Source organism: Bufo bufo, chromosome 4, assembly GCF_905171765.1.
Source record: "Bufo bufo chromosome 4, aBufBuf1.1, whole genome shotgun sequence".
In the NCBI taxonomy this organism is placed as follows: domain Eukaryota; kingdom Metazoa; phylum Chordata; class Amphibia; order Anura; family Bufonidae; genus Bufo; species Bufo bufo.
Genome location: NC_053392.1, coordinates 418,594,531 through 418,620,134, shown reverse-complemented (window position 1 = coordinate 418,620,134; position 25,604 = coordinate 418,594,531). Strand labels below are relative to the sequence as shown.

Genomic DNA, 25,604 nt, shown 5'->3' with positions numbered 1-25,604 from the left:
GACTCTGGCAAAGAGATAAGATAAAGGTGTAGCTGGCTAAAAACATGTGTTACTGTTTAACGTAAAGATCACGTCATTGAATACTATAAATATGTGTCATAAGGATAATAAAATTCAGAGTCATTTTGAAATTACACAGCACTGTGTCATATCTCATTATCACTCTCTCTGGCCAGATAAAGGATCAAATCAAGCTGAATACCGAGGTCTTGTACCTGGGGTACACATTTGGGGGAAAGATAAGAATAATTCCTTACAGAAACCACCCAAAAATGACCCCATTATAGAAACTACACCCCTCAAGGTATTCAAAACTGATTTTACAAACTTTTTTTAACCATTTAGGTGTTCCACAAGAATTATAGGAACATGTAGATTAAATTTAAAGATTTCACTTTTTTGGGCAGATTTTCCATTTTAATCAATTTTTTCCAGTCACAGATGCAGGCATATGTAGCAGGGGTCCGGCTGTCAGTGACTACCGGACCCCTGCCGCTAATCGGGCGGATGCAGCACCTGCACCCGCCAGATCAGCCCGCCGTACATCTACGGCGCTGGTCCTTAAGTCACGTCCACCAGCGCCGTACATGTACAGCGCGGGTCCTTAAGGGGTTAAACCTATACATATGGGGTATCGTTGTAATCATACTGACCGAGAGAATGAAGGGTGTGGGTAAGTTTTGCAAACGGAAGACTTGTAAAACGGTGGAGGAATTGCGTTTTTTTCCCAATCCCACCCCATTTGGAATTTTTTTACCGCTTCCCACAACAATATATGCCATAGTTAATGGTGGCATTAGAAAGTACAACTTGTCCCACAAAAAATAAGCCCTCATAAAGCTATGTGAATGGAAATATAAAAAAGTTATGGCTCAAGGAAGAAGATAGAGAAGAAAAATAAAAACGCAAAAATGAAAAAAACTCCGGTATCCTAAGGGCTAAAGTTAAACCAAATCAGAAGTGTATCCAACAGGAAACAGAAGTATACAGCCTTCCTTTATATTTTCCATTCTTTTTAAATCCATATATAGTTTAGCTTTGGCTCAAAACTGTGGCATTTTCCCAAAAATTGTGTGTGTGATACCACATATAGTGTGTTTTTGAAATATTTTTACAGCTTTTTTTAAGGGGAAAAACTCCACAGCCAGACATTTACTAAAAGCCAATAGGAAATTATGACATACTACAAACGTTTTTTTTTGTAATTTTTAATTTAATTAATTTTTTTACATCTCAGTTTTGATGTTTTTTTGGGTGCAAGGTCTTTTTTAAATGTACAGTAGTATGTTCTGGGTATGTTTTTTTCTGATGTATTTCCATAGGCTTGTTTACATGATTAAATACATTGTTGTAGAGCATTACTCACTTGCCGCACAGCAAAATTTCCTGGAGATCCAGAAAACCTTTCAATGAGCATAGGCTTTAAAGCATTTTTCCACATTTGAGAAATGTCTGTTTGGGACAGAACACGCCGCACATCAGCTGTGCGCAAAACCAGTGGGCGATGTGAATTCTGTAGAGAAAAAATAATTATGGTTACATACATTTATACATTAAATTGAATCACATAAATCAATACTTTTGCCCTTAATATCTGCTCATAGGGGTACATTTATTAAGACTGATTGACACACCGGTATTAATCCCTGTGCGCTGCTGATGGATGTGCTTAAGTTATGTAGAGGCACAGGCCTGTACACAACTTTGGCGCTTGCTGCTGCAAGCCGTCTGACATGCTTTAATCTCCTTTGCTGTCTCATTTACCATTTTCTACGCCTGTTTCAGGTGTAGAAAAAGGTCTAAATGTAAGACAGCTCGGAAGCTGTCTTACATTAAGAACTGGCAAAGGATCCAACAAAGTTATGAAGAGACCGGCGCCTCTTCATAACTGCCAGTCTTAATAAATGTGCCCCTAACAGTATGTCTTTAGAGTGTGCGAGGAAACCCACACAAACACAGGGAGAACATACAAACTCCATGCAGATGTTGTCCCTGGTTGGATTCAAACCCAGAATCCCAGCGCTGCAAGGCACCAGTACTAACCATTGAGCCACCGTGCTGTACCATGCAGTATACAGTTCAATTAACATATTCCTAGTGATTTTACTGTGACAAAAGGACTATTTAATTTCCTTTTGATCAAGTAAACATGACAAAAAAAACACACACATCAATTCTACAAAAAAAAAACTAAAAAAATAAATCTAATACATTGATCAATTAGGGATTATGTATAAATTCACATTAGAGATCTCTGGTATATGTACCCAAAAGATGGCACCAATACCCTGCTATAAGTCAGTTCCATACCTGCAACTCCCTCAAAAAGACACACTGAGGTTTTTCCTAATGATTCTAGTCTTAAAGGGGTTGTCTCACAAACGTAGAACGTTTGAATAGCCACTCCAAATTACTATTGCAACGGCAGCTACACTGAACTATCTGGCAACTTCCAGTGTCCACACTGGCCTACTGTGCCATCACCACTGGAGTTGATGGTTGCCATGGTCACTGGGGGCCTGAAATGCCCCCCAGGTCTTCTATGTACTGTATATAAACTCATATATATATTTTTATAAATATATATATATATATATATATACAGTACAGACCAAAAGTTTGGACACCTTCTCATTCAAAGAGTTTTCTTTATTTTCATGACTATGAAGGCATCAAAACTATGAATTAACACATGTGGAATTATATACATAACAAACAAGTGTGAAACAACTGAAAATATGTCATATTCTAGGTTCTTCAAAGTAGCCACCTTTTGCTTTGATTTCTGCTTTGCACACTCTTGGCATTCTTTTGATGATCATCAAGAGGTAGTCCCCTGAAATGGTCTTCCAACAGTCTTGAAGGAGTTCCCAGAGATGCTTAGCACTTGTTGGCCCTTTTGCCTTCACCCTGCGGTCCAGCTCACCCCAAACCATCTCGATTGGGTTCAGGTCTGGTGACTGTGGAGGCCAGGTCATCTGGCGCAGCACCCCATCACTCTCCTTCATGGTCAAATAGCCCTTACTTTCAAAGTTTTCCCAATTTTTCAGCTGACTAACTGACCTTCATTTCTTAAAGTAATGATGGCCACTCGTTTTTCTTTACTTAGCTGCTTTTTTCTTGCCATAATACAAATTCTAACAGTCTATTCAGTAGGACTCTCAGCTGTGTATCCACCTGACTTCTCAACGCAACTGATGGTCCCAACCCCATTTATAAGGCAAGAAATCCCACTTATTAAACCTGACAGGGCACACCTGTGAAGTGAAAACCATTTCAGGGGACTACCTCTTGAAGCTCATCAAAAGAATGCCAAGAGTGTGCAAAGCAGTAATCAAAGCAAAAGGTGGCTACTTTGAAGAACCTAGAATATGACATATTTTCAGTTGTTTCACACTTGTTTGTTATGTATATTATTCCACATGTGTTCATTCATAGTTTTGATGCCTTCAGTGTGAATCTACAATTTTCATAGTCATGAAAATAAAGAAAACTCTTTGAATGAGAAGGTGTGTCCAAACTTTTGGTCTGTACTGTATGTATATATATATATATATGTAGAAAAAGAATCCAAGGCAGCACACAAATCTCCGTAAAAAGCAAAAGGGTATTTTATTCACCCATAGCTCTCTCTATGGAGCCTTTGTCAAGCCATAGTGTTTAGTGCAAAATCAGGTGCTTATAAAGCATGCAAATTTACAGCAATCTAGTTACATAATTACAATCCAATTAATACATAGATATAGAAAAATACAAGTGAATCTCAGATATACATAGTGAAAATATACAAAATAACAGTACAAATAGTTATAGTGCATACATATGGTTAATTAGTCATCACTTACAGGTGCCCATACTTGTGTTAATTAAATAAATGTATAAAGCATAATCATTTACTTGTAGATATCTCATATACATCAGAAGATCGCAGGACTCACTCGGCGTCCAGAACTCGGCACTGCGCATGCGCGGGATAAGTTTCATCCCACGAGGTTATCTAAGTGAGCAGAGACCAGCGGCCCACAACCAACATGGCCGTGCGGCAACACAAGCGGACTGGGCATGCTCATTCCCCAAAGTGGGCGGGTATCGGGCAGCAGGCACGACAATCATGTGAACAATCACATGACACTCACACTTGGCAACGGACCTGTCATAATTTTGATTACTCAGTTACACAGCCGTAGCGCAGGGGGTCCAGCGGTATAATCCAAATCAGTGGCAAACACCACTTCCACATTTCACCACCTCATCCCCATATTTATACACTCAGATTTATTACCTTACAGGTCCATACACCATGTACATTCACACCTGTACTCTCTGTCCATGTAACCTCCGTCTGGAAAACCAATCGGAGGCAGCAAAGTACAGAGGGTCCGGTACACATAGATGTCACCGTAAGGTGACTCCATGTCCCAGCTACCTCATAGGGAGAACCAAGCACTTGTGATCACTCAATACATGCGTAATGCCCGCAGTCACCGTCCCCCCTGTATGTGTTATAGGGAAACTCGCTGTCACAGACCGCATGTGTCACCAAGCCCCACCCACAGCTGCGGGCCCCAGGTATCCGCTCATCCACACAAAATTATTAAAAAAAATAATGTCAATTATTAAATGCCGGTCCAGTCCTGCCGTCTTCCAGTATTCAAAGAGGTAATCCATTACAAGATATGTGTCACGGCCATGGCTATGACCATGACTCCTGAACCGCATGCGGTTGTCAGCGGTTTACTTTGGTTGTCAATCACAGGTGAGGGCTGTGGTATTTGCCTCACCTGTGGTTGCAGCTGGCAACAGTATGTATGTGGCAGCGTAGCCGTCTGAGCTGTGCCATTGCAGCTTGCTATGTTGTGCATGCGGTTTTGTGTGTATGTGTGCACTGTGTTTTATGTTATTGTGTGCACGTCCCCTTTAAGTGGTGTTTTCCCTTCCCTGGTGTTGGAAGGGTTAACCTCCTTCCTAGTGTGTGTGTGCACTGGGTGTGTCTGTTTGTGGGTGTGGCTGCATGGGCTATAAAGCCTCAGTTTAGATCTGATGTCTGAGGGGTACTCCAGCCTTGTTGTAAGCTGGAGGAACTCTCCTGGTCACATTTCCATCTGCCAGTGAGGGCCACCCTTGTGGTCATAAATTGTGTTACACCATGTTATGTGATGTTCAGTTGATATTTTCCTGTTGTATATTGGTGCAGCTATGGATCTGGGTTCCTGTGTGTGGTTGTGTGTTTGCTGGGTTCATTGAATGTTGTGTGGACTTCAGCTTGCCTGCACAGGGATCCAGTCAGCAAGGCTGTGGCAGGTAAGTGGAATTAGTTCACATTACCTGCCATATCCATAGGACTGTTTGTGTTCCCCTTTTTCCCAGCAGTTTGGCCAGTGAGACTCCTCTTCCTTCGTGTCCAGAAGGAACAGGTCGTCTTACCCTGCTCCTAGGTGAGGGCCATCTTGAGGGCTAGCAGGGACTTCTAGGTTCCGGAGCATGAGCCCTCCTACCATCAAGGTTGGCTCATGTAGCTAGGAGTCAGGGTCAGGTTAGGGATGCGTTTAGGAGGTGACCTGCTCCCTAATCCTGTCGTCCTGGTCGAGTAGCGACCATCATCTCTGTACATCGCACGGCTGAGGGTTTTCCCCATCCTCAGCCGTGACAATATGACTTTGCATTCATCTACAAAAATATAAAAACAATATTAAATATTAGCTTATAATATAACAATTGCACTTATAGACAACCTTACATGAGAGAGAAGCTGAATTTCCCAGAACACCGCAAGGAATGACAAAACATGGGAAACTACACATCACTGGGACAACCCACATTAATGGACATACATATGGGGAGAAAAAACAAACAAACAAATATCAGAGACCTCAAACCACCATGAAATCAACATTGAGCCCCCCTGGTTTAAGAGTCTTAAGCTCGAAAATCCAATAGAGCTCCCTCCTTTTAAGACGTATCGTCCTGTCCCCACCCCGTATGGGTAAGGGCACTTGTTCAAGTATCCTAAATTTTAAATCCCGTTCTTGGTGGCCTGCTTCTGTAAAGTGCTTAGGTACAGGTAAATCCAGCCTCTTTTTCCTTATAGTATACCTATGCTGGTTCAACCTTGTTTTGACATCCCAGGTTGTTTCCCCAACATACCATAGTCCACAGGAACAAGATAGCATGTAAATTGCATAGGTTTAATCACATGTCAAGTATTGCTTGATACGAACTGTCTTCCCAGAGGCTGGATTTACAAAAGAATCACCCCTAATCATATAGGGGCAGTTCACACAACTGCAGCACGGATAACAGCCCCTCCGTGTAGAGCCGAAATACGTGCTACAGTCGACCTTTTTGGATCCAACATCTGACCTGACTAGTTTGTCAGCTAAATTTCGGCTTCTCCGAAAAGAGCATAATGGAGGGATTTTAAATTCCTCTATGTTATCAAAACCACTGGCTAGAATCGGCCAGTGCTTCCTGACAATAGTGGACAACCGAGGGCTACTAATACAGTAATCAGTAACTAACGGTATCCTATGTGTTAAATTCTTAGACTTCACAGGGTCACCATCTCTCATCCTCACCTCAGTTTTATTAATACTCTCTCTGACTAGTTTTTTAGGGTAACCCCTGGACCGAAATTTTCTAGCCATTTCTGCTAGTCGTTGGTCCCTTATCAGACCCTCATCAACTATCCTGGCCACTCGTAACATCTGGCTGAAGGGGAGAGACTTGATCATTGGCCGCGGATGATGGCTCTCATATCTGACAAGAGTATTTTTGTCCGTAGGCTTCACAAAGAGGTCAGTGGACAGGGTATCACCCTGGATCAACACCTCTGTGTCAAGAAATTGTAATTTGTCGTGCGAATGCATCAAGGTGAACTTGACAATAGAAATACCTATCAAGGATCCAAGGATAAGGGTGCCTCATATTCTCCCAATAGTGGAGCTCCTCGTCCTTCTTTTTCGGAGCAGAGTATAAGACCAGGAGACTCCGGCGGGGCGGGCGGCGCCAGTACAAGTGGAGAAAGAGAGAGGGCACCCAGATCCCAGATACCAAGGACTGTGAAAGAAAGGAAGAAAGCACAGTGGTAAACATCTCTTCAACCACACTTACCAATGAACATATTCATGTGTTAAATAGGGGACTATCCTTTTGCCCAGTTGCCACAACCAATTGGTTCAATGTAGAACTAAACCTACAAAGGTTTTATCGTATGATTAAATTGAAGGTGTGGGCTTCTGAGCAACAGGATAGACCCCTGATTGATAATATGAGAACAAGTGAATTAAGCCTACAGGGTACGGGACTGTTTCTGAAAAGTGACTTTAATCCTGTGTCACACCATCCTGCCATCGAGGCCTTTACTCTGGCAGTAGGGCGAGACATAGAAAAACTGAAACATGAAGTGATAGTGAATCCTATGGGCCATGCTAATATGACCTCTGAGGATATTAAAGCCGTTAATGATCTGTCTGCGGACCACAACCTCACCATCAAGTCTGCCGACAAGGGTGGTGGGGTTGTGGTAAGGGACACAGATCTTTACGTGCAAGAAATCCTATCACAGTTGGCTGATAGAAATATATACCAGCGGGTCTCCAATGACCCCAAGCTCAATTTATTGAGAGAACTCAGAGATATGTTAATACAGGCTAAATCCGGTGGCATCATAGACGAGAAATTGTGTAGTTATTTACTATGTGAAAAACCGATAACTCCAATACTATATACACTTCCAAAAATACACAAGAATCTACGTGCTCCCCCTGGCCGGCCCATTGTGTCCGGCAGGGGTTCTCTGTTTTGCAATCCAGTGATTTTCCTTGATAGGATCTTGCGGCCGTTTGCGGTGTCCACTAGATCTTATATAAGGGATACTAGTGATTTTTTATTGAAGATCAAGGACCTGAGAGTCCCAGATAGTGCCATTCTTGCTTCCTTTGACGTGTGTAGTTTATACACGTCAATGGAGCATGAATTGGGTCTCCATGCAGTAGAATTATGTCTCTTGCGGATGGCATATACAGAAGAATGCAGGATATTTTTACTTGGATTATTGAGATTCATTCTCTTCAGGAACTACTTTCTATTTCAGGATGACTACTATGTACAGTTAAGGGGGACCGCGATAGGGTCCAATGTGGCTCCCACCTATGCAAATATATATATGACACACTTGGAGGATTCCTACGTTTATGGGTGCCACCACTTCAGCCGTGTGCTGGGGTGGTGGCGCTACATAGACAATGTTTTTTTGATATGAGTGGGCGCCATAGAGGACCTCATGGCCTTCCACTCGTTCCCGAATGAGATTGACCCTAGCGTCAAGTTCACCTTGTTGCATTCGCACGACAAATTACAATTTCTTGACACAGAGGTGGTGATCCAGGGTGATACCCTGTCCACTGACCTCTTTGTGAAGCCTACGGACAAAAATACTCTTGTCAGATATGAGAGCCATCATCTGCGGCCAATGATCAAGTCTCTCCCCTTCAGCCAGATGTTACGAGTGGCCAGGATAGTTGATGAGGGTCCGAAAAGAGACCAACGACTAGCAGAAATGGCTAGAAAATTTCGGTCCTAAAAAACTGGTCAGAGAGAGTATTAATAAAACTGAGGTGAGGATGAGAGATGGTGACCCTGTGAAGTCTAAGAATTTAACACATAGGATACCGTTAGTTACTGATTACTGTATTAGTAGCCCTCGGTTGTCCACTATTGTCAGGAAGCACTGGCCGATTCTAGCCAGTGGTTTTGATAACATAGAGGAATTTAAAATCCCTCCATTATGCTCTTTTCGGAGAAGCTGAAATTTAGGTGACAAACTAGTCAGGTCAGATGTTGGATCCAGAAAGGTCGACTGTAGCACGTATTTCGGCTCTACACGGAGGGGCTGTTATCCGTGCTGCAGTTGTGTGAACTGCCCCTATATGATTAGGGGTGATTCTTTTGTAAATCCAGCCTCTGGGAAGACAGTTCGTATCAAGCAATACTTGACATGTGATTAAACCTATGCAATTTACATGCTATCTTGTTCCTGTGGACTATGGTATGTTGGGGAAACAACCTGGGATGTCAAAACAAGGTTGAACCAGCATAGGTATACTATAAGGAAAAAGAGGCTGGATTTACCTGTACCTAAGCACTTTACAGAAGCAGGCCACCAAGAACGGGATTTAAAATTTAGGATACTTGAACAAGTGCCCTTACCCATACGGGGTGGGGACAGGACGAAACGTCTTAAAAGGAGGGAGCTCTATTGGATTTTCGAGCTTAAGACTCTTAAACCAGGGGGGCTCAATGTTGATTTCAGGGTGGTTTGATGTCTCTGATATTTGTTTGTTTGTTTTTTCTCCCCATATGTATGTCCATTAATGTGGGTTGTCCCAGTGATGTGTAGTTCCCCATGTTTTGTCATTCCTTGCGGGGTTCTGGGAAATGCAATTGTTATATTATAAACTAATATTTAATATTGTTTTTATATTTTTGTAGATGAATGCAAAGTCATATCTTGTAATGGATTACATCTTTGAATACTGGAAGACGGCAGGACTGGACCGGCATTTAATAATTGACATTATTTTTTTGAATAATTTGGTGTGGCTGAGCGGATACCTGGGGCCCGCAGCTGTGGGTGGGGCTTGGTGACACATGATGCGGTCTGTGACAGCGAGTTTCCCTATAATACATACAGGGGGGGACGGTGACTGCGGGCATTACGCATGTATTGAGTGATCACAAGTGCTTGGTTCTCCCTATGAGGTAGCTGGGACATGGAGTCACCTTACGGTGACATCTATGTGTACCGGACACTCTGTACTTTGCTGCCTCCGATTGGTTTTCCAGATGGAGGTTACATGGACGGAGAGTACAGGTGTGAATGTACATGGTGTATGGACCTGTAAGGTAATAAATCTGAGTGTATAAATATGGGGATGAGGTGGTGAAATGTGGAAGTGGTGTTTGCCACTGATTTGGATTATACCGCTGGACCCCCTGCGCTACGGCTGTGTAACTGAGTAATCAAAATTATGACAGGTCCGTTGCCAAGTGTGAGTGTCATGTGATTGTTCACATGATTGTCGTGCCTGCTGCCCGATACCCGCCCACTTTGGGTAATGAGTATGCCCAGTCCGCTTGTGTTGCCGCGCGACCATTTTGGTTGTGGGCCGCTGGTCTCTGCTCACTTAGATAACCTCGCGGGATGAAACTTATCCCGCGCATGCGCAGTGCCGAGTTCCGGACGCCGAGTGAGTCCTGCGATCTTCTGATGTATATGAGATATCCACAAGTAAATGATTATGTTTTGTACATTTTTGTAAAAAATTGCAAATTTCCAAGTTTCAATTTCTCTACTTCTATAATACATAGTAATACCTCCAAAAATAGTTCTTACTTTACATTCCCCATATGTCTACTTCATGTTTGGATCATTTTGGGAATGACATTAAATTTTTTGGGGATGTTACAAGGCTTAGAAGTTTAGAAGCAAATCTTGAAATTTTTCAGAAATTTAAAAAAACACAATTTTCAGGGACCAGTTCAGGTCTGAAGTTACTTCGCGAGGCTTACATAATAGAAACCACCCATTCTATAAACTACACCCCTCAAGGTATTCAAAACTGATTTTACAAACTTTGTTAACCCTTTAGGTGTTCCACAAGAATTAATGGAAAATAGAGATACCTAATATGTATATATTTTTTTTATTTATGTAAGTTTTACACAATAACAGATATTTTAAAACCCAAAAATTGATGTTTTATTGTCTCCATATTCTGAGCCATAGTTTCTTTATTTTTTGGGCGATTGTCTCAGGTAGGGGCTCATTTTTTGCGGGATGAGGTGACTGTTAGATTGGTACGATTTTGGTGGGCAAACGCCTTTTTGATCACTTGCTGTTGTACTTTTTGTGACGTAAGGTGACAAAAAAATGGTTTATTTAGCACACTTTTTATTTTTTACGGTGTTCATCTAAGGGGTTTGGTCATGTGATATGTTTATAGAGCCGGTCGATACGGACACGGCAATACCTAATATGTATACTTTTTCCCCCCCCCCCCCTATTTTTTACCAAATTTTTCTTTTTACTTTATTTGGGGAAAATTACTTTTTTGTTTATTTTTACTTGAAACTTTTAATTTTTTTGGGGGAAAACTTTATTTTTTCACTTTATTTTTTGTCCCACTTTGGGACTTGAACTTTTGGGGGTCTAATCCCCTTTACAATGCATTCCAATACTTCTGTATTGGAATGCATTGGCTGTATGAGTAATACAGTGTGTATTACTCATACAGCTTCCTGCCTGTGAGATCCAGGGGGCTGGATCTCACAGGCTCGTCACCGGAAGGCAACGCGATGCCTCAGGAATAGAGTTGAGCGGACACCTGGATGTTCGGGTTCGGCCGAACTTTAAAAAAAAAGTTCGGGCTCGGGACCCGAACTTGACCCGAACTTGACCCCGAACCCGAACCCCATTGAAGTCAATGGGGACCCAAACTTTTGGCAACTAAAATGGCTCTAAAATACCCCTGGAAACAGCTAGAGGGCTGCAAAAGGCAGCAAAATGAGCTTAAGAGCATGGCAAATGCTCTGCAAACAAATGTGGATAGGGAAATGAATTAAAAAAACATAAAAGACCTTAAAAAAATAAAACTTAGGAATAATGTAGGAGGAAGAGGTTGAGGAGGTGGTGAATAGGTGGATGTGGTTGTGTAGGCTCACGTGGCGGTCTAGGTGGAAGCGGCGGCAAAGGAGGAATAGGTAGCCAACACAGATGTGTGTTATTTTGCATTTTTACATAGGGGTATCCCCCAAAATATTGGGACATATATAAAAATAAAAAATAAAGGAATAAGTGCACTTGAGTACAAGGATGGATCGTTGAGGCTGTTAGAACTGTCTATTCTGCACAAGGTACAGACAAGTCCTGAGGGATCCAAGCCTGGTTCATTTTAATGAACGTGAGCTTGTCCACGTTGGCTGTGGACAGGCGGCTGCGTCTGTCTGTAATGGCGCCTCCTGCCGTGCTAAATACATATTCAGAGAGTACACAGGCTGCAGGGCAGACCAGCACCTCCAAGGCATACAGGGCAAGCTCTGGCCATGTGGACAATTTGGAGACCCAGAAGTTGAATGGGGCAGAACCATCAGAGAGTACGTGTAGGCGTGTGCACAGGTACTGTTCCACCATGTTGTTCAAATGCTGCCCCCTGCTAACACGCTCCATATCAGCAGTTGGGGCCTGTTGTTGCGGCGAGGTGACAAAGCTTTTCCACATGTCGGCCATGCTAACCCTGCCTTCTGAGGTGCTAGCGCTGACATAGCTGCGTTGGCGACCTCTTCCTCCTCCCCTGCCTTCGCCTTGTGATTCCACTTGTCCCCCGGCGTCAGTCGGGAATGCTCTCAGGAGCACGTCTACCAGCGTGCGCCTGTAGTCCCGCATCTTCCGATCACGCTCCAGTGAGGGAATTAAGGATGGCACATTGTCTTTGTAACAGGGATCCAGCAGTGTGGCCACCATGTAGTCAGCACACGTTAAAATGTGAGCAACTCTTCTGTCGTTGCGCAGGCACTGCAGCATGTAGTCGCTCATGTGTGCCAGGTTGCCCAGAGGTAAGGACAATCTGTCCTCTGTGGGAGGCATATCGTCTGCGTCCTCCATATCCCCCCAGCCACGCACCAGTGATGGGCCCGAGCTGCGTTGGATGCCGCCCCGCTGTGAACATGCTTCATCCCCATCCTCCTCCTTGTCCTCCAGTAGTGGGCCCTGGCTGGCAAAATTTGTACCTGGCCTCTGCTGTTGCAAAAATCCTCTTTCTGAGCCACTTCTAAAAGACTGGCCTGAAAGTGTTATAGATCACCCCTCTTCCTCCTCCTCGTCCTGGGCCACATCCTCTTCCGTCATCGCCCTAAGTGTTTTCTCAAGGAGACATAGAAGTGGTATTGTAACGCTGATAACGGCGTCATCGCCACTGGCCATGTTGGTGGAGTACTCGAAACAGCGCAACAAGGAACACAGGTCTCGCATGGAGGCCCAGTCATTGGTGGTGAAGTGGTGCTGTTCCGCAATGCGACTCACCCGTGCGTGCTGCAGCTGAAACTCCACTATGGCCTGCTGCTGCTCGCACAGTCTCTCCAGCATGTGCAAGGTGGAGTTCCACCTGGTGGGCATGTCGCATATGAGGCGGTGAGCGGGAAGGCCGAAGTTACTCTGTAGAGCAGACAGCCGAGCGGCGGCAGGATGAGAACGCTGGAAGCGCACACAGACGGCCCGCACTTTATGCAGCAGCTCTGACATGTCGGGGTAGTTGTGAATGAATTTCTGCACCACCAAATTCAGCACATGCGCCAGGCAAGGGATGTGCGTCAAACCGGCTAGTCCCAGAGCTGCAACGAGATTTCGCCCATTATCGCACACCACCAGGAGGGCTTGAGGCTCACTGGCAGCAACCACTCGTCGGTCTGTTGTTCTATACCCCGCCACAACTCCTGCGCGGTGTGGGGCCTGTCCCCCAAACACATCAGTTTTAGAAAGGCCTGCTGACGTTTACCCCTGGACGTTTACCCCTGACTGTGCTGAAGTTGGTGGTGAAGGTCTGTCGCTGACCAGATGAGGAGGTGGTAGAAGAGGAGGAGAAAGCCGAGTTGAAGGAGGAGGCAACAGGAGGCAAAGAATGATGACGTGTGATCCTTGGCGGCGGAAGGACGTGCGCCAAACAGCTCTCCGCCTGGGGCCCAGCCACCATTACATTTACCCAGTGTCTGGCTGTGCTTACTGGTCCACGTATCTGTGGTTAGGTGGACCTTGCCACAGATGGCGTTGCGCAGTGCACACTTGATTTTATCCGATACTTGGTTGTGCAGGGAGGGCACGGCTCTCCCGTAGAAGTAGTGGCAGCTGGGAACGACGTACTGTGGGACAGCAAGCGACATAAGCTGTTTGAAGATGTCCGTATCCACCAGCCTGAATGACAGCATTTCAAAGGCCAGTAGTTTAGAAATGCTGGCATTCAGGGCCAAGGATCGAGGGTGGCTAGATGGGAAATTACGCTTTCTCTCAAAGGTTTGTTAGATGGAGAGCTGAACGCTTCCATGTGACATGGTGGATAAGCTTAGTGACGGAGGTGGTGTTGTTGGTGGCACATCCTCTGTTTGCTGGGCGGCAGGTGCCAACGTTCCTCCAGAGGCGGAGGAAGAGGCCGAGGCAGCAGCAGAAGAGGGAGCAGGAGGGGCCTTCTTGGTTTTGAAGGTGCTTACTCCACTGCAGCCCGTGTCTCGCATGTAGATGCCTGGTCATGCAGGTTGTGCTAAGGTTCAGAACGTTAATGCCTCGCTTCAGGCTCTGATAGCACAGCATGCAAACCACTCTGGTCTTGTCGTCGGCACATTGTGTGAAGAAGTGCCATGCCAGGGAACTCCTTGAAGCTGCCTTTGGTGTGCTCGGTCCCTGGTGACTGTGGCCAGTAGCAGGCGAACTGTTTTGGCGACGGCTGCTCTGCTTTTGCACCCTGCTCCCTCTTTTGCTACGCTGTTGGCTCGGTCTCACCACTGCCTCTTCATCCGAACTCTGAAAGTCAGTGGCATGACCTTCATTCCATGTGGGGTCTATGACCTCATCGTCCCCTGCATCGTCTTCCACCCAGTCTTCCTCCCTGACCTCCTTTTCAGTCTGCACACTGCAGAAAGACGCAGCAGTTGGCACCTGTGTTTCGTCATCATCAGAGACGTGCTGAGGTGGTATTCCCATGTCCTCATCAGGAAACATAAGTGGTAGTGCATTCTATGTCTTCCACCCCTGGGGAAGGGCTAGGTGGATGCCCTTGGGAAACCCTGCCAGCAGAGTCTTCAAACAGCATAAGAGACTGCTGCATGACTTGAGGCTCAGACAGGTTCCCTGATATGCACGGGGGTGATGTGACAGACTGATGGGCATGGGTTTCAGGCGCCACCTGTGCGCTTTCTGCAGAAGACTGGGTGGGAGATAATGTAAACGTGCTGGTTCCACTGTCGGCCACCCAATTAACTAGCGCCTGTACTTGCTCAGAACTTACCATCCATAGAACGGCATTAGGCCCAACCAAATATCGCTGTAGATTCTGGCGGCTACTGGGAACTGAGGTAGTAGGTTCAGTAGGACGTGTAACTGTGGCAGAACGGCCACGTCCTCTCCCTGCACCAGAGGCCCCACCAACACCACCACCACGACCGCGTCCCTTATTAGAGGTTTGCCTCATAGTTAGCGTTCACCAAGCAAAGTAAAAAGTGGTTATGTCTGTTAAAAATAATTAACCCCCAATAAAAACCCTGATTTAGGGTATTGCACTCAATTTTTTTTCAACTCTATATGACAGTGGTATTTGTGGCCTAAATTTCACAGTAACTTATGCACGTCTAATCGCAGATGTGCAGTATATCAGAGGGTTTTTATAACCCCAGTAACCAAAAAGCTGTATTTCTGGCCTAAATGTGACACTCACTTATGCACATATAATCACAGATGTGCAGTAAATCAGAGGGGTTTTTTCACCCCAGTAAGCAGAAAGCCGTATTTCTGGCCTAAATGTGACACTCACTTATGCACGTCTAATCCCAGATGTGCACTATATCAGAGGGTTTTTATAACCCCGGTAAGCAAAAAGCCGTAATTCTGGCCTAAATGTGACACTCACTTGAGCACGTCTAATCCCAGATGTGCAATATATTACAGGGTTTTTTCACCCCAGAAAAGCAAAAAGCTGTATTTCCGGCCTAAATGTGACACTCACTTATGCACATCTAATCCTAGATGTGCACTATATGAAATAGATGGGTTTTTTTAACTCCAGTATGGGAAAACCGTTTTTGTGGCCTAAATTTCACTGTCACTTATGCACGTCTAATCCCAGATTTGCAGTATATCAGAGGGTTTTATCACCCCAGTAAGCAGAAAGCTGTATTTCTGGCCTAAATGTGACACTCACTTATGCACGTCTAATCCTAGATGTGCACTATATGAAATAGATGTGTTTTTTTACCCCAGTATGCCCCAGTATGAGAAAGCCGTATTTGTGGCCTAAATTTCACAATAACTTATGCACGTCTAATCCCAGATGTGCAGTATATCAGGATTTTTTCACCCCAGTAAGCAAAAAGCTGTATTTCTGGCCTAAATGTGACACTCACTTATGCACGTCTAATCCTAGATGTGCAGCATATCAAAGGGTTTTTTCACCCTAGTAAGCAAAAAGCCATAGTTGTGGCCTAGATTTTAGTCACTTATGCATGTCTAATCCCAGATGTGCAGTATATCAGAGGGTTTTTATAACCCCAGTAAGCAAAAAGCTGTATTTCTAGCCTAAATGTGATACTCACTTATGCACGTTTAATCCTAGATGTGCACTATATGAAACAGATGGGTTTTCTTCACCCCAGTAAGCAAAAAGCTGTATTTCTGGCCTAAATGTGACACTCACTTATGCACGTCTAATCCCAGATGTGCAGTATATCAGAGGGGTTTTTCACCCCAGTAAGCAAAAAGCCGTATTTCTTGTCTAAATGTGACACTCACTTATGCACGTCTAATCCCAGATGTGCAGTATATCAGAGGGTTTTTATAACCCCAGTAACCAAAAAGCCATATTTCTGGCCTAAATGTGACACTCACTTATGCACTTCTAATCCCAGATGTGCACTATATGAAACAGATGTTTTTATTTCACCCCAGTAAGCAAAAAGCTGTATTTCTGGCCTAAATGTGACACTCACTTATGCACGTCTAATCCAAGATGTGAACTATATGAAACAGATGGGTATTTTTTCACCCCAGTAAGCAAAAAGCTGTATTTCTGGCCTAAATGTTACACTCACTTATGCACGTCTAATCCTAGATGTGCACTATATGAAACAGATGTTTTTTTTCACCCCAGAAAAGCAAAGAGCTGTATTTCTGGCCTAAATGTGACACTCACTTATGCACGTCTAATCCTAGATGTGCACTATATGAAACAGATGTTTTTATTTCACCCCAGTAAGCAAAAAGCTGTATTTCTGGGCTAAATGTGACAGACACTAATGCACGTCTAATCCTAGATGTGCACTATATGAAACAGATGGGTTTTTTCACCTCAGTAAGCAACAAGCTGTATTTCTGGCCTAAATGTGACACTCACTTATGCAAGTCTAATCCTAGATGTGCACTATATGAAACAGATGGGTTTTTTCACCTCAGTAAGCAACAAGCTGTATTTCTGGCCTAAATGTGACACTCACTTATGCACGTCTAATCCCAGATGTGCAGTATATCAGAGGGTTTTTTCACCCCATTAAGCAAAAAGCCGTATTTCTTGCCTAAATGTGACACTCACTTATGCACTTCTAATCCTAGATGTGCACTATATGAAATAGATGGTTTTTTTTAACCCCAGTATGCCCCAGTATGAGAGAGCCTTATTTGTGGTCTAAATTTCACAGTCACTTATGCACGTCTAATCCCAGATGTGCAGTATATCAGAGAGTATTTTCACCCCAGTAAGCAAAAAGCCGTATTTCTTGCCTAAATGTGACACTCACTTATGCACGTCTAATCCCAGATGTGCAGTATATCAGAGGGTTTTTTCACCCCATTAAGCAAAAAGCTGTATTTCTGGCCTAAATGTGACACTCACTTATGCACGTCTAATCCTAGATGTGCACTATATGAAACAGATGGGGTTTTTTTCACCCCAGTAAGCAAAAAGCTGTATTTCTGGGCTAAATGTGACACTCACTTATACATGGCTAATCCCAGATGTGCAGTATATCAGAGAGTATTTTCACCCCAGTAAGCAAAAAGCTGTATTTCTGGCCTAAATGTGACACTCACTTATGCAAGTCTAATCCTAGATGAGCACTATATGAAACAGATAGGGTTTTTTCACTCCAGTAAGAAAAAAAGCTGTATTTCTGGCCTAAATTTTACACTCACTTATGCACGTCTAATTCCAGATGTACAGTATATCAAAGGGTTTTTTCACCCCAGTAAGCAAAAAGCTTTATTTCTGGCCTAAATGTGACACTCACTTATGCACGTCTAATCCTAGATGTGCACTATATGAAACAGATGGCTATTTTGTCACCCCAGTAAGAAAAAAAGCAGTATTTCTGGCCTAAATGTGACACTCACTTATGCACGTCTAATCCAGGATGTGCACTATATGAAACAGATGTTTTTTTTTCACCCCAGTAAACAAAAAGCTGTATTTCTGGCCTAAATGTGACACTCACTTATGCACGTCTATTCCTAGATGTGCACTATATGAAATAGATGGGTTTTTTTCACCCCAGTATGCCCCACTATGAGAAAGCCTTATTTGTGGCCTAAATTTCACAGTCACTTATGCACGTCTAATCCCAGATGTGCAGTATATCAGAGAGTTTTTTCACCCTACTAAGCAAAAAGCTGTATTTCTAGCCTAAATGTGACACTCACTTATGCACGTCTAATCCTAGATGTGCACTATATGAAACAGATGGCTATTTTTTTTGTCACCCCAGTAAGAAAAAAAGCTGTATTTCTGGCCTAAATGTGACACTCACTTATGCTTGTCTAATCCTAGATGTGCACTATATGAAACAGATGGTTTTTTTTCACCCCAGTAAGCAAAAAGCTGTATTTCTGGCCTAAATGTGACACTCACTTATGCACGTCTAATCCCAGATGTGCAGTATATCAGAGGGTTTTTTCACCCCAGTAAGCAAAAAGCCGTATTTCTTGACTAAATGTGACACTCACTTATGCACGTCTAATCCCAGATGTGCAGTATATCAGAGGGTTTTTTCAGCTTAGTAAGCAAAAAGCTGTATTTCTGGCCTAAATGTGACACTTACTTATACATGGCTAATCCCAGATGTGCAGTATATCAGAGGCTTTTTTCAACCTAGTAAGCAAAAAGGCGTATTTCTGGCCTAAATATGACACTCACTTATGCATGTCTAATCCCAGATGTGCAGTATATCAGAGGGTTTTTTCACCCCATTAAGCAAAAAGCTGAATTTCTGGCCTAAATGTGACACTCACTTATGCACGTCTAATCCTAGATGTGCACTATATGAAACAGATGGGTTTTTTTCACCCCAGTAAGCAAAAAGCTGTATTTCTGGGCTAAATGTGACACTCACTTATACATGGCTAATCCCAGATGTGCAGTATATCAGAGGGTGTTTTCACCCCAGTAAGCAAAAAGCCGTATTTCTGGCCTAAATGTGACACTCACTTATGCACGTCTAATCCCAGATGTGCAGTATATCAGAGGATTTTTTCACCCCAGTAAGCAAAAAGCTGTATTTCTGGCCTAAATGTGACAATCACTTATTGCACGTCTAATCCTAGATGTGCACTATATGAAACAGATGGTTTTTTTTTCACCCCAGTAAGCAAAAAGCTGTATTTCTGGCCTAAATGTGACACTCACTTATGCACGTCTAATCCTAGATGTGCACTATTAGAAATAGATGTTTTTTTTTCACCACAGTATGCCTCAGTATGAGAAAGCCGTATTTGTAGCCTAAATTTCACTGTCACTTATGCACGCCTAATCCCAGATGTGCAGTTAATGAAACAGATGGTTTTATTTCACCCCAGTAAGCAAAAAGCTGTATTTCTGGCCTAAATGTGACACTCACTTATGCACGTCTTATCCCAGGTGTGCAGTATATCAGAGGGTTTTTTCATCCCAGTAACAAAAAGCTGTATTTCTGACCTAAATGTGACACTCACTTATACATGGCTAATCCCAGATGTGCAGTACATCAGAGGGTTTTTTCACCCCAGTAAGCAAAAAGCCGTATTTCTGGCCTAAATGTGACACTCACTTATGCACGTCTAATCCTAGATGTGCACTATATGAAACAGATGGGTTTTTTTCACCCCGAAAGGCAAAAAGCTGAATTTCTGGCTTAAATGTGACACCCACTTATGCACGTATAATTGTAGATGTGCACTATATGAAATAGATGGGGTTTTTTCACCCCAGTATGAGAAAGCCGTATTTGTGGCCTAAATTTCACAGTCACTTATGTATGTCTAATCCCAGATGTACAGTATATCAGAGGGTTTTTTCACCCCAGTAAGCAAAAAGCTGTATTTCTGGCCTAAATGTGACACTCACTTATGCAAGTCTAATCCCAGATGTGCAGTTTATTAGAGGGTTTTTTCACCCCAGTAAGCAAAAAGCCATATTTCTGGCCTAAATGTGGCACTCACTTATGCACGTCTAATCCCAGATGTGCAGTATATCAGAGGGTTTTTATAACCCCAGTAAACAAAAAGCTGTATTTCTGGCCTAAATGTGACACTCACTTATGCAAGTCTAATCCCAGATGTGCACTATATGAAACAGATGGTTTTTTTTTCACCCCAGTAAGAAAAAGTTGTATGTCTGGCCTAAATGTGACACTCACTTATGCACGTCTAATCCTAGATGTGCACTATATGAAATAGATGGGTTTTTTTTTTACCAGAAATATGCCCCAGTATGAAAAAGCCTTATTTGTGGCCTAAATTTCACAGTCACTTATGCACGTCTAATCATAAGATTTGCAGTATATCAGAGGGTTTTTTCTCCCCAGTAAGCAAAAAGCTGTATTTCTGGCCTAAATGTGACACTCACTTATGTATGTCTAATCCTAGATGTGCACTAAATGAAACAGATGGTTTTTTTTCACCCCAGTAAGTGAAAAGCTGTATTTCTGGCCTAAATGTGACACTTACTTATGCACGGCTAATCCCAGATGTGCAGTATATCAGAGGGTTTTTTCACCCAGTAAGCAAAAAGCTGTATTTCTGGCCTAAATGTGACACTCACTTATGCATGTCTAATCCTAGATGTGCAGTATATCAGAGGGTTTTTATAACCAAAGTAACCAAAAAGCTGTATTCCTGGATAAATGTGATACTCACTTATGCACGTCTAATCCTAGATGTGCACTATATAAAAAATATGGGTTTTTTTTCACCCCAGTATGCCCCAGTATGAGAAAGCCGTATTTGTGGCCTAAATTTCACAGTCACTTATGCACGTCTAATCCCAGATGTGCAGTATATCAGAGGGTTTTTTCCGCCCAATAAGCAAAAAGCTGTATTTCTGGCCTAAATGTGACACCCACTTATGCACGTCTAATTCTAGATGTGCACAATATGAAACAGATGTTTTTGTTTTACCCCAGTAAGCAAAAAGCTGTATTTCTGGCCTATATGTGACACTCACTTATGCATGTCTAATCCTAGATGTGCACTATATGAAATAGATGTGTTTTTTTCACCCCAGTATGCCCCAGTATGAGAAAGCCGTATTTGTGGCCTAAATTTCACGGTCACTTATGCATGTCTAATCCCAGATGTGCAGTATATCAGAGGGTTTTTTCACCCCAGTAAGCAAAAAGCTGCATTTCTGGCCTAAATGTGACACTCACTTATGCACGTCTAATCCCAGATGTGCAGTTTATCAGAGGGTTTTTTCAACCCAGTAAGCAAAAAGCCATATTTCTGGCCTAAATGTGACACTCACTTATGCAAGTCTAATCCCAGATGTGCACTATATGAAACAGATGTTTTTTTTTCACCCCAGTAAGCAAAAAATTGTATGTCTGGCCTAAATGTGACACTCACTTATGCACGTCTAATCCTATATGTGCACTATATGAAATAGATGGTGGTTTTTCAACCCCAGTATGAGAAATCCTTATTTGTGGCCTAAATTTCAGTCACTTATGCATGTCTAATCCCAGATGTGCAGTATATCAGAGGGTTTTTTCACCCCCAGTAAGCAAAAAGCTGTATTTCTGGCAAAAATGTGACACTCACTTATGCACGTCTAATCCTAGATGTGCACTATATGAAATAGATGTTTTTTTTCACCCCAGTATGCCCCAGTATGAGAAAGCCTTATTTGTGACCAAAATTTCACAGTCACTTATGCACGTCTAATCCCAGATTTGCAGTATATCAGAGGGTTTTTTCTCCCCAGTAAGCAAAAAGCTGTATTTCTGGCCTAAATGTGACACTCACTTATGTATGTCTAATCCTAGATGTGCACTAAATGAAACAGATGTTTTTTTTTCACCCCAGTAAGCAAAAAGCTGTATTTCTGGCCTAAATGTGACACTCACTGATGCACGTCTAATCCTAGATGTGCACTATATGAAACAGATGGGGTTTTTTTCACCCCAGTAAGCAAAAAGCTGTATTTCTGGCCTAAATGGGACACTCACTTATGCACGTCTAATTCTAGATGTGCACTATATGAAACAGATGTGTTTTTTTTTACCCCAGTATGCGCAAGTATGAGAAAGCCATATTTGTGGCCTAAATTTCACAGTCACTTATGCATGTCTAATCCCAGATGTGCAGTATATCAGAGGGTTTTTTCACCCCAGTAAGCAAAAAGCTGTATTTCTGGCCTAAATGTGACACTCACTTATGCACGTCTAATCCTAGATGTGCACTATATGGAATAGATGGTGTTTTTTCACCCCAGTAAGTAAAAAGTTGTATATCTGGCCTAAATGCGACACTCACTAATGCACGTATAATCCTAGATGTGCACTATATGAAATAGATGGGGGTTTTTCACCCCAGTATGAGAAATCCTTATTTGTGGCCTAAATTTCAGTCACTTATGCATGTCTAATCCCAGATGTGCTGTATATCAGAGGGTTTTTTCATCCAAGTAAGCAAAAAGCTGTATTTCTGGCCTAAATTTGACACTCACTTATGCACGTCTAATTTTAGATGTGCACTATATGAAACAGAAGTTTTTTTTTTCACCAAAGTAAGCAAAAAGCTGTATTTCTGGCAAAAATGTGACACTCACTTATGCACGTCTAATCCTAGATGTGCACTCTATGAAATAGATGGGGTTTTTTTCACCCCAGTATGCCCCAGTATGAGAAAGCCTTATTTGTGGCCTAAATTTCACAGTCACTTATGCACGTCTAATCCCAGATTTGCAGTATATCAGAAGGGTTTTTTCTCCCCAGTAAGCAAAAAGCTGTATTTCTGGCCTAAATGTGACACTCACTTATGTATGTCTAATCCTAGATGTGCACTATATGAAACAGATGGGTTTTTTTTCACCCCAGTAAGCAAAAAGCTTTATTTCTGGGCTAAATGTGACACTCACTTATACATGGCTAATCCCAGATATGCAGTATATCAGAGGATTTTTTCACCCCAGTAAGCAAAAAGCTGTATTTCTGGCCTAAATGTGACAATCACTTATTGCACGTCTAATCCTAGATGTGCACTATATGAAACAGATAGGTTTTTTTTTCACCCCAGTAAGCAAAAAGCTGTATTTCTGGCCTAAATGTGACACTCACTTATGCACGTCTAATCCTAGATGTGCACTATTAGAAATAGATGTTTTTTTTTCACCACAGTATGCCCCAGTATGAGAAAGCCGTATTTGTGGCCTAAATTTCACTGTCACTTATGCACGCCTAATCCCAGATGTGCAGTATATGAAACAGATGGTTTTATTTCACCCCAGTAAGCAAAAAGCTGTATTTCTGGCCTAAATGTGACACTCACTTATACACGTCTTATCCCAGGTGTGCAGTATATCAGAAGTTTTTTCATCCCAGTAACAAAAAGCTGTATTTCTGGCCTAAATGTGACACTCACTTATACATGGCTAATCCCAGATGTGCAGTATATCAGAGGGTTTTTTCACCCCAGTAATCAAAAAGCTGTATTTCTGGCCTAAATGTGACACTCACTTATGCATGTCTAATCCTAGATGTGCACTATATGACATAGATGGTTTTTTTTCACCCCAGTATGCCCCAGTATGAGAAAGCCGTATTTGTGGCCTAAATTTCACAGTCACTTATGTATGTCTAATCCCAGATGTGCAGTATATCAGAGGGTTTTTTCACCCCAGTAAGCAAAAAGCTGTATTTCTGGCCTAAATGTGACACTCACTTATGCAAGTCTAATCCCAGATGTGCAGTTTATTAGAGGTTTTTTTCACCCCAGTAAACAAAAATCCGTATTTCTGGCCTAAATGTGACACTCACTTATGCAAGTCTAATCCCAGATGTGCAGTTTATTAGAGGGTTTTTTCACCCCAGTAAGCAAAAAGCCATATTTCTGGCCTAAATGTGACACTCACTTATGCACGTCTAATCCCAGATGTGCAGTAAATCAGAGGGTTTTTATAACCCCAGTAAACAAAAAGCTGTATTTCTGGCCTAAATGTGACACTCACTTATGCAAGTCTAATCCCAGATGTGCACTATATGAAACAGATGTTTTTTTTTCACCCCAGTAAGCAAAAAGCTGTATTTCTGGCCTAAATGTGACACTCACTTATGCACGTCTAATCCCAGATGTGCAGTTTATCAGAGGGTTTTTTCAACCCAGTAAGCAAAAAGCCATATTTCTGGCCTAAATGTGACACTCACTTATGCAAGTCTAATCCCAGATGTGCACTATATGAAACAGATGTTTTTTTTTCACCCCAGTAAGCAAAAAATTGTATGTCTGGCCTAAATGTGACACTCACTTATGCACGTCTAATCCTATATGTGCACTATATGAAATAGATGGTGTTTTTTTCACCCCAGTATGAGAAATCCTTATTTGTGGCCTAAATTTCAGTCACTTATGCATGTCTAATCCCAGATGTGCAGTATATCAGAGGGTTTTTTCACCCCCAGTAAGCAAAAAGCTGTATTTCTGGCAAAAATGTGACACTCACTTATGCACGTCTAATCCTAGATGTGCACTATATGAAATAGATGTTTTTTTTCACCCCAGTATGCCCCAGTATGAGAAAGCCTTATTTGTGACCAAAATTTCACAGTCACTTATGCACGTCTAATCCCAGATTTGCAGTATATCAGAGGGTTTTTTCTCCCCAGTAAGCAAAAAGCTGTATTTCTGGCCTAAATGTGACACTCACTTATGTATGTCTAATCCTAGATGTGCACTAAATGAAACAGATGTTTTTTTTTCACCCCAGTAAGCAAAAAGCTGTATTTCTGGCCTAAATGTGACACTCACTGATGCACGTCTAATCCTAGATGTGCACTATATGAAACAGATAATTTTTTTTCTCCCCAGTAAGCAAAAAGCTGTATTTCTAGCCTAAATGTGACACTCACTGATGCACGGCTAATCCTAGATGTGCACTATATGAAACAGATGGGGTTTTTTTCACCCCAGTAAGCAAAAAGCTGTATTTCTGGCCTAAATGTGACACTCACTTATGCACGTCTAATTCTAGATGTGCACTATATGAAACAGATGTGTGTTTTTTTACCCCAGTATGCGCAAGTATGAGAAAGCCATATTTGTGGCCTAAATTTCACAGTCACTTATGCACGTCTAATCCCAGATGTGCAGTATATCAGAGGGTTTTTTCACCCCAGTAAGCAAAAAGCTGTATTTCTGGCCTAAATGTGACACTCACTTATGCACGTCTAATCCTAGATGTGCACTATATGGAATAGATGGTGTTTTTTCACCCCAGTAAGTAAAAAGTTGTATATCTGGCCTAAATGTGACACTCACTAATGCACGTATAATCCTAGATGTGCACTATATGAAATAGATGGGGGTTTTTCACACCAGTATGAGAAATCCT

At 42.5% G+C, this 25,604-nt stretch overlaps 1 protein-coding gene across 1 annotated transcript in view; it reads right to left on the bottom strand.

Moving 5' to 3' along the window:
- QPCT (glutaminyl-peptide cyclotransferase) overlaps positions 1-25,604 on the bottom strand; it is a 624,483-nt gene that overhangs the window by 529,487 nt on the left and 69,392 nt on the right. The window contains exon 2 of the mRNA XM_040429302.1: positions 1,367-1,513. Within this exon, the coding sequence (XP_040285236.1) occupies positions 1,367-1,513 (147 nt within the window). The remainder of the gene's footprint in view (positions 1-1,366; positions 1,514-25,604) is intronic.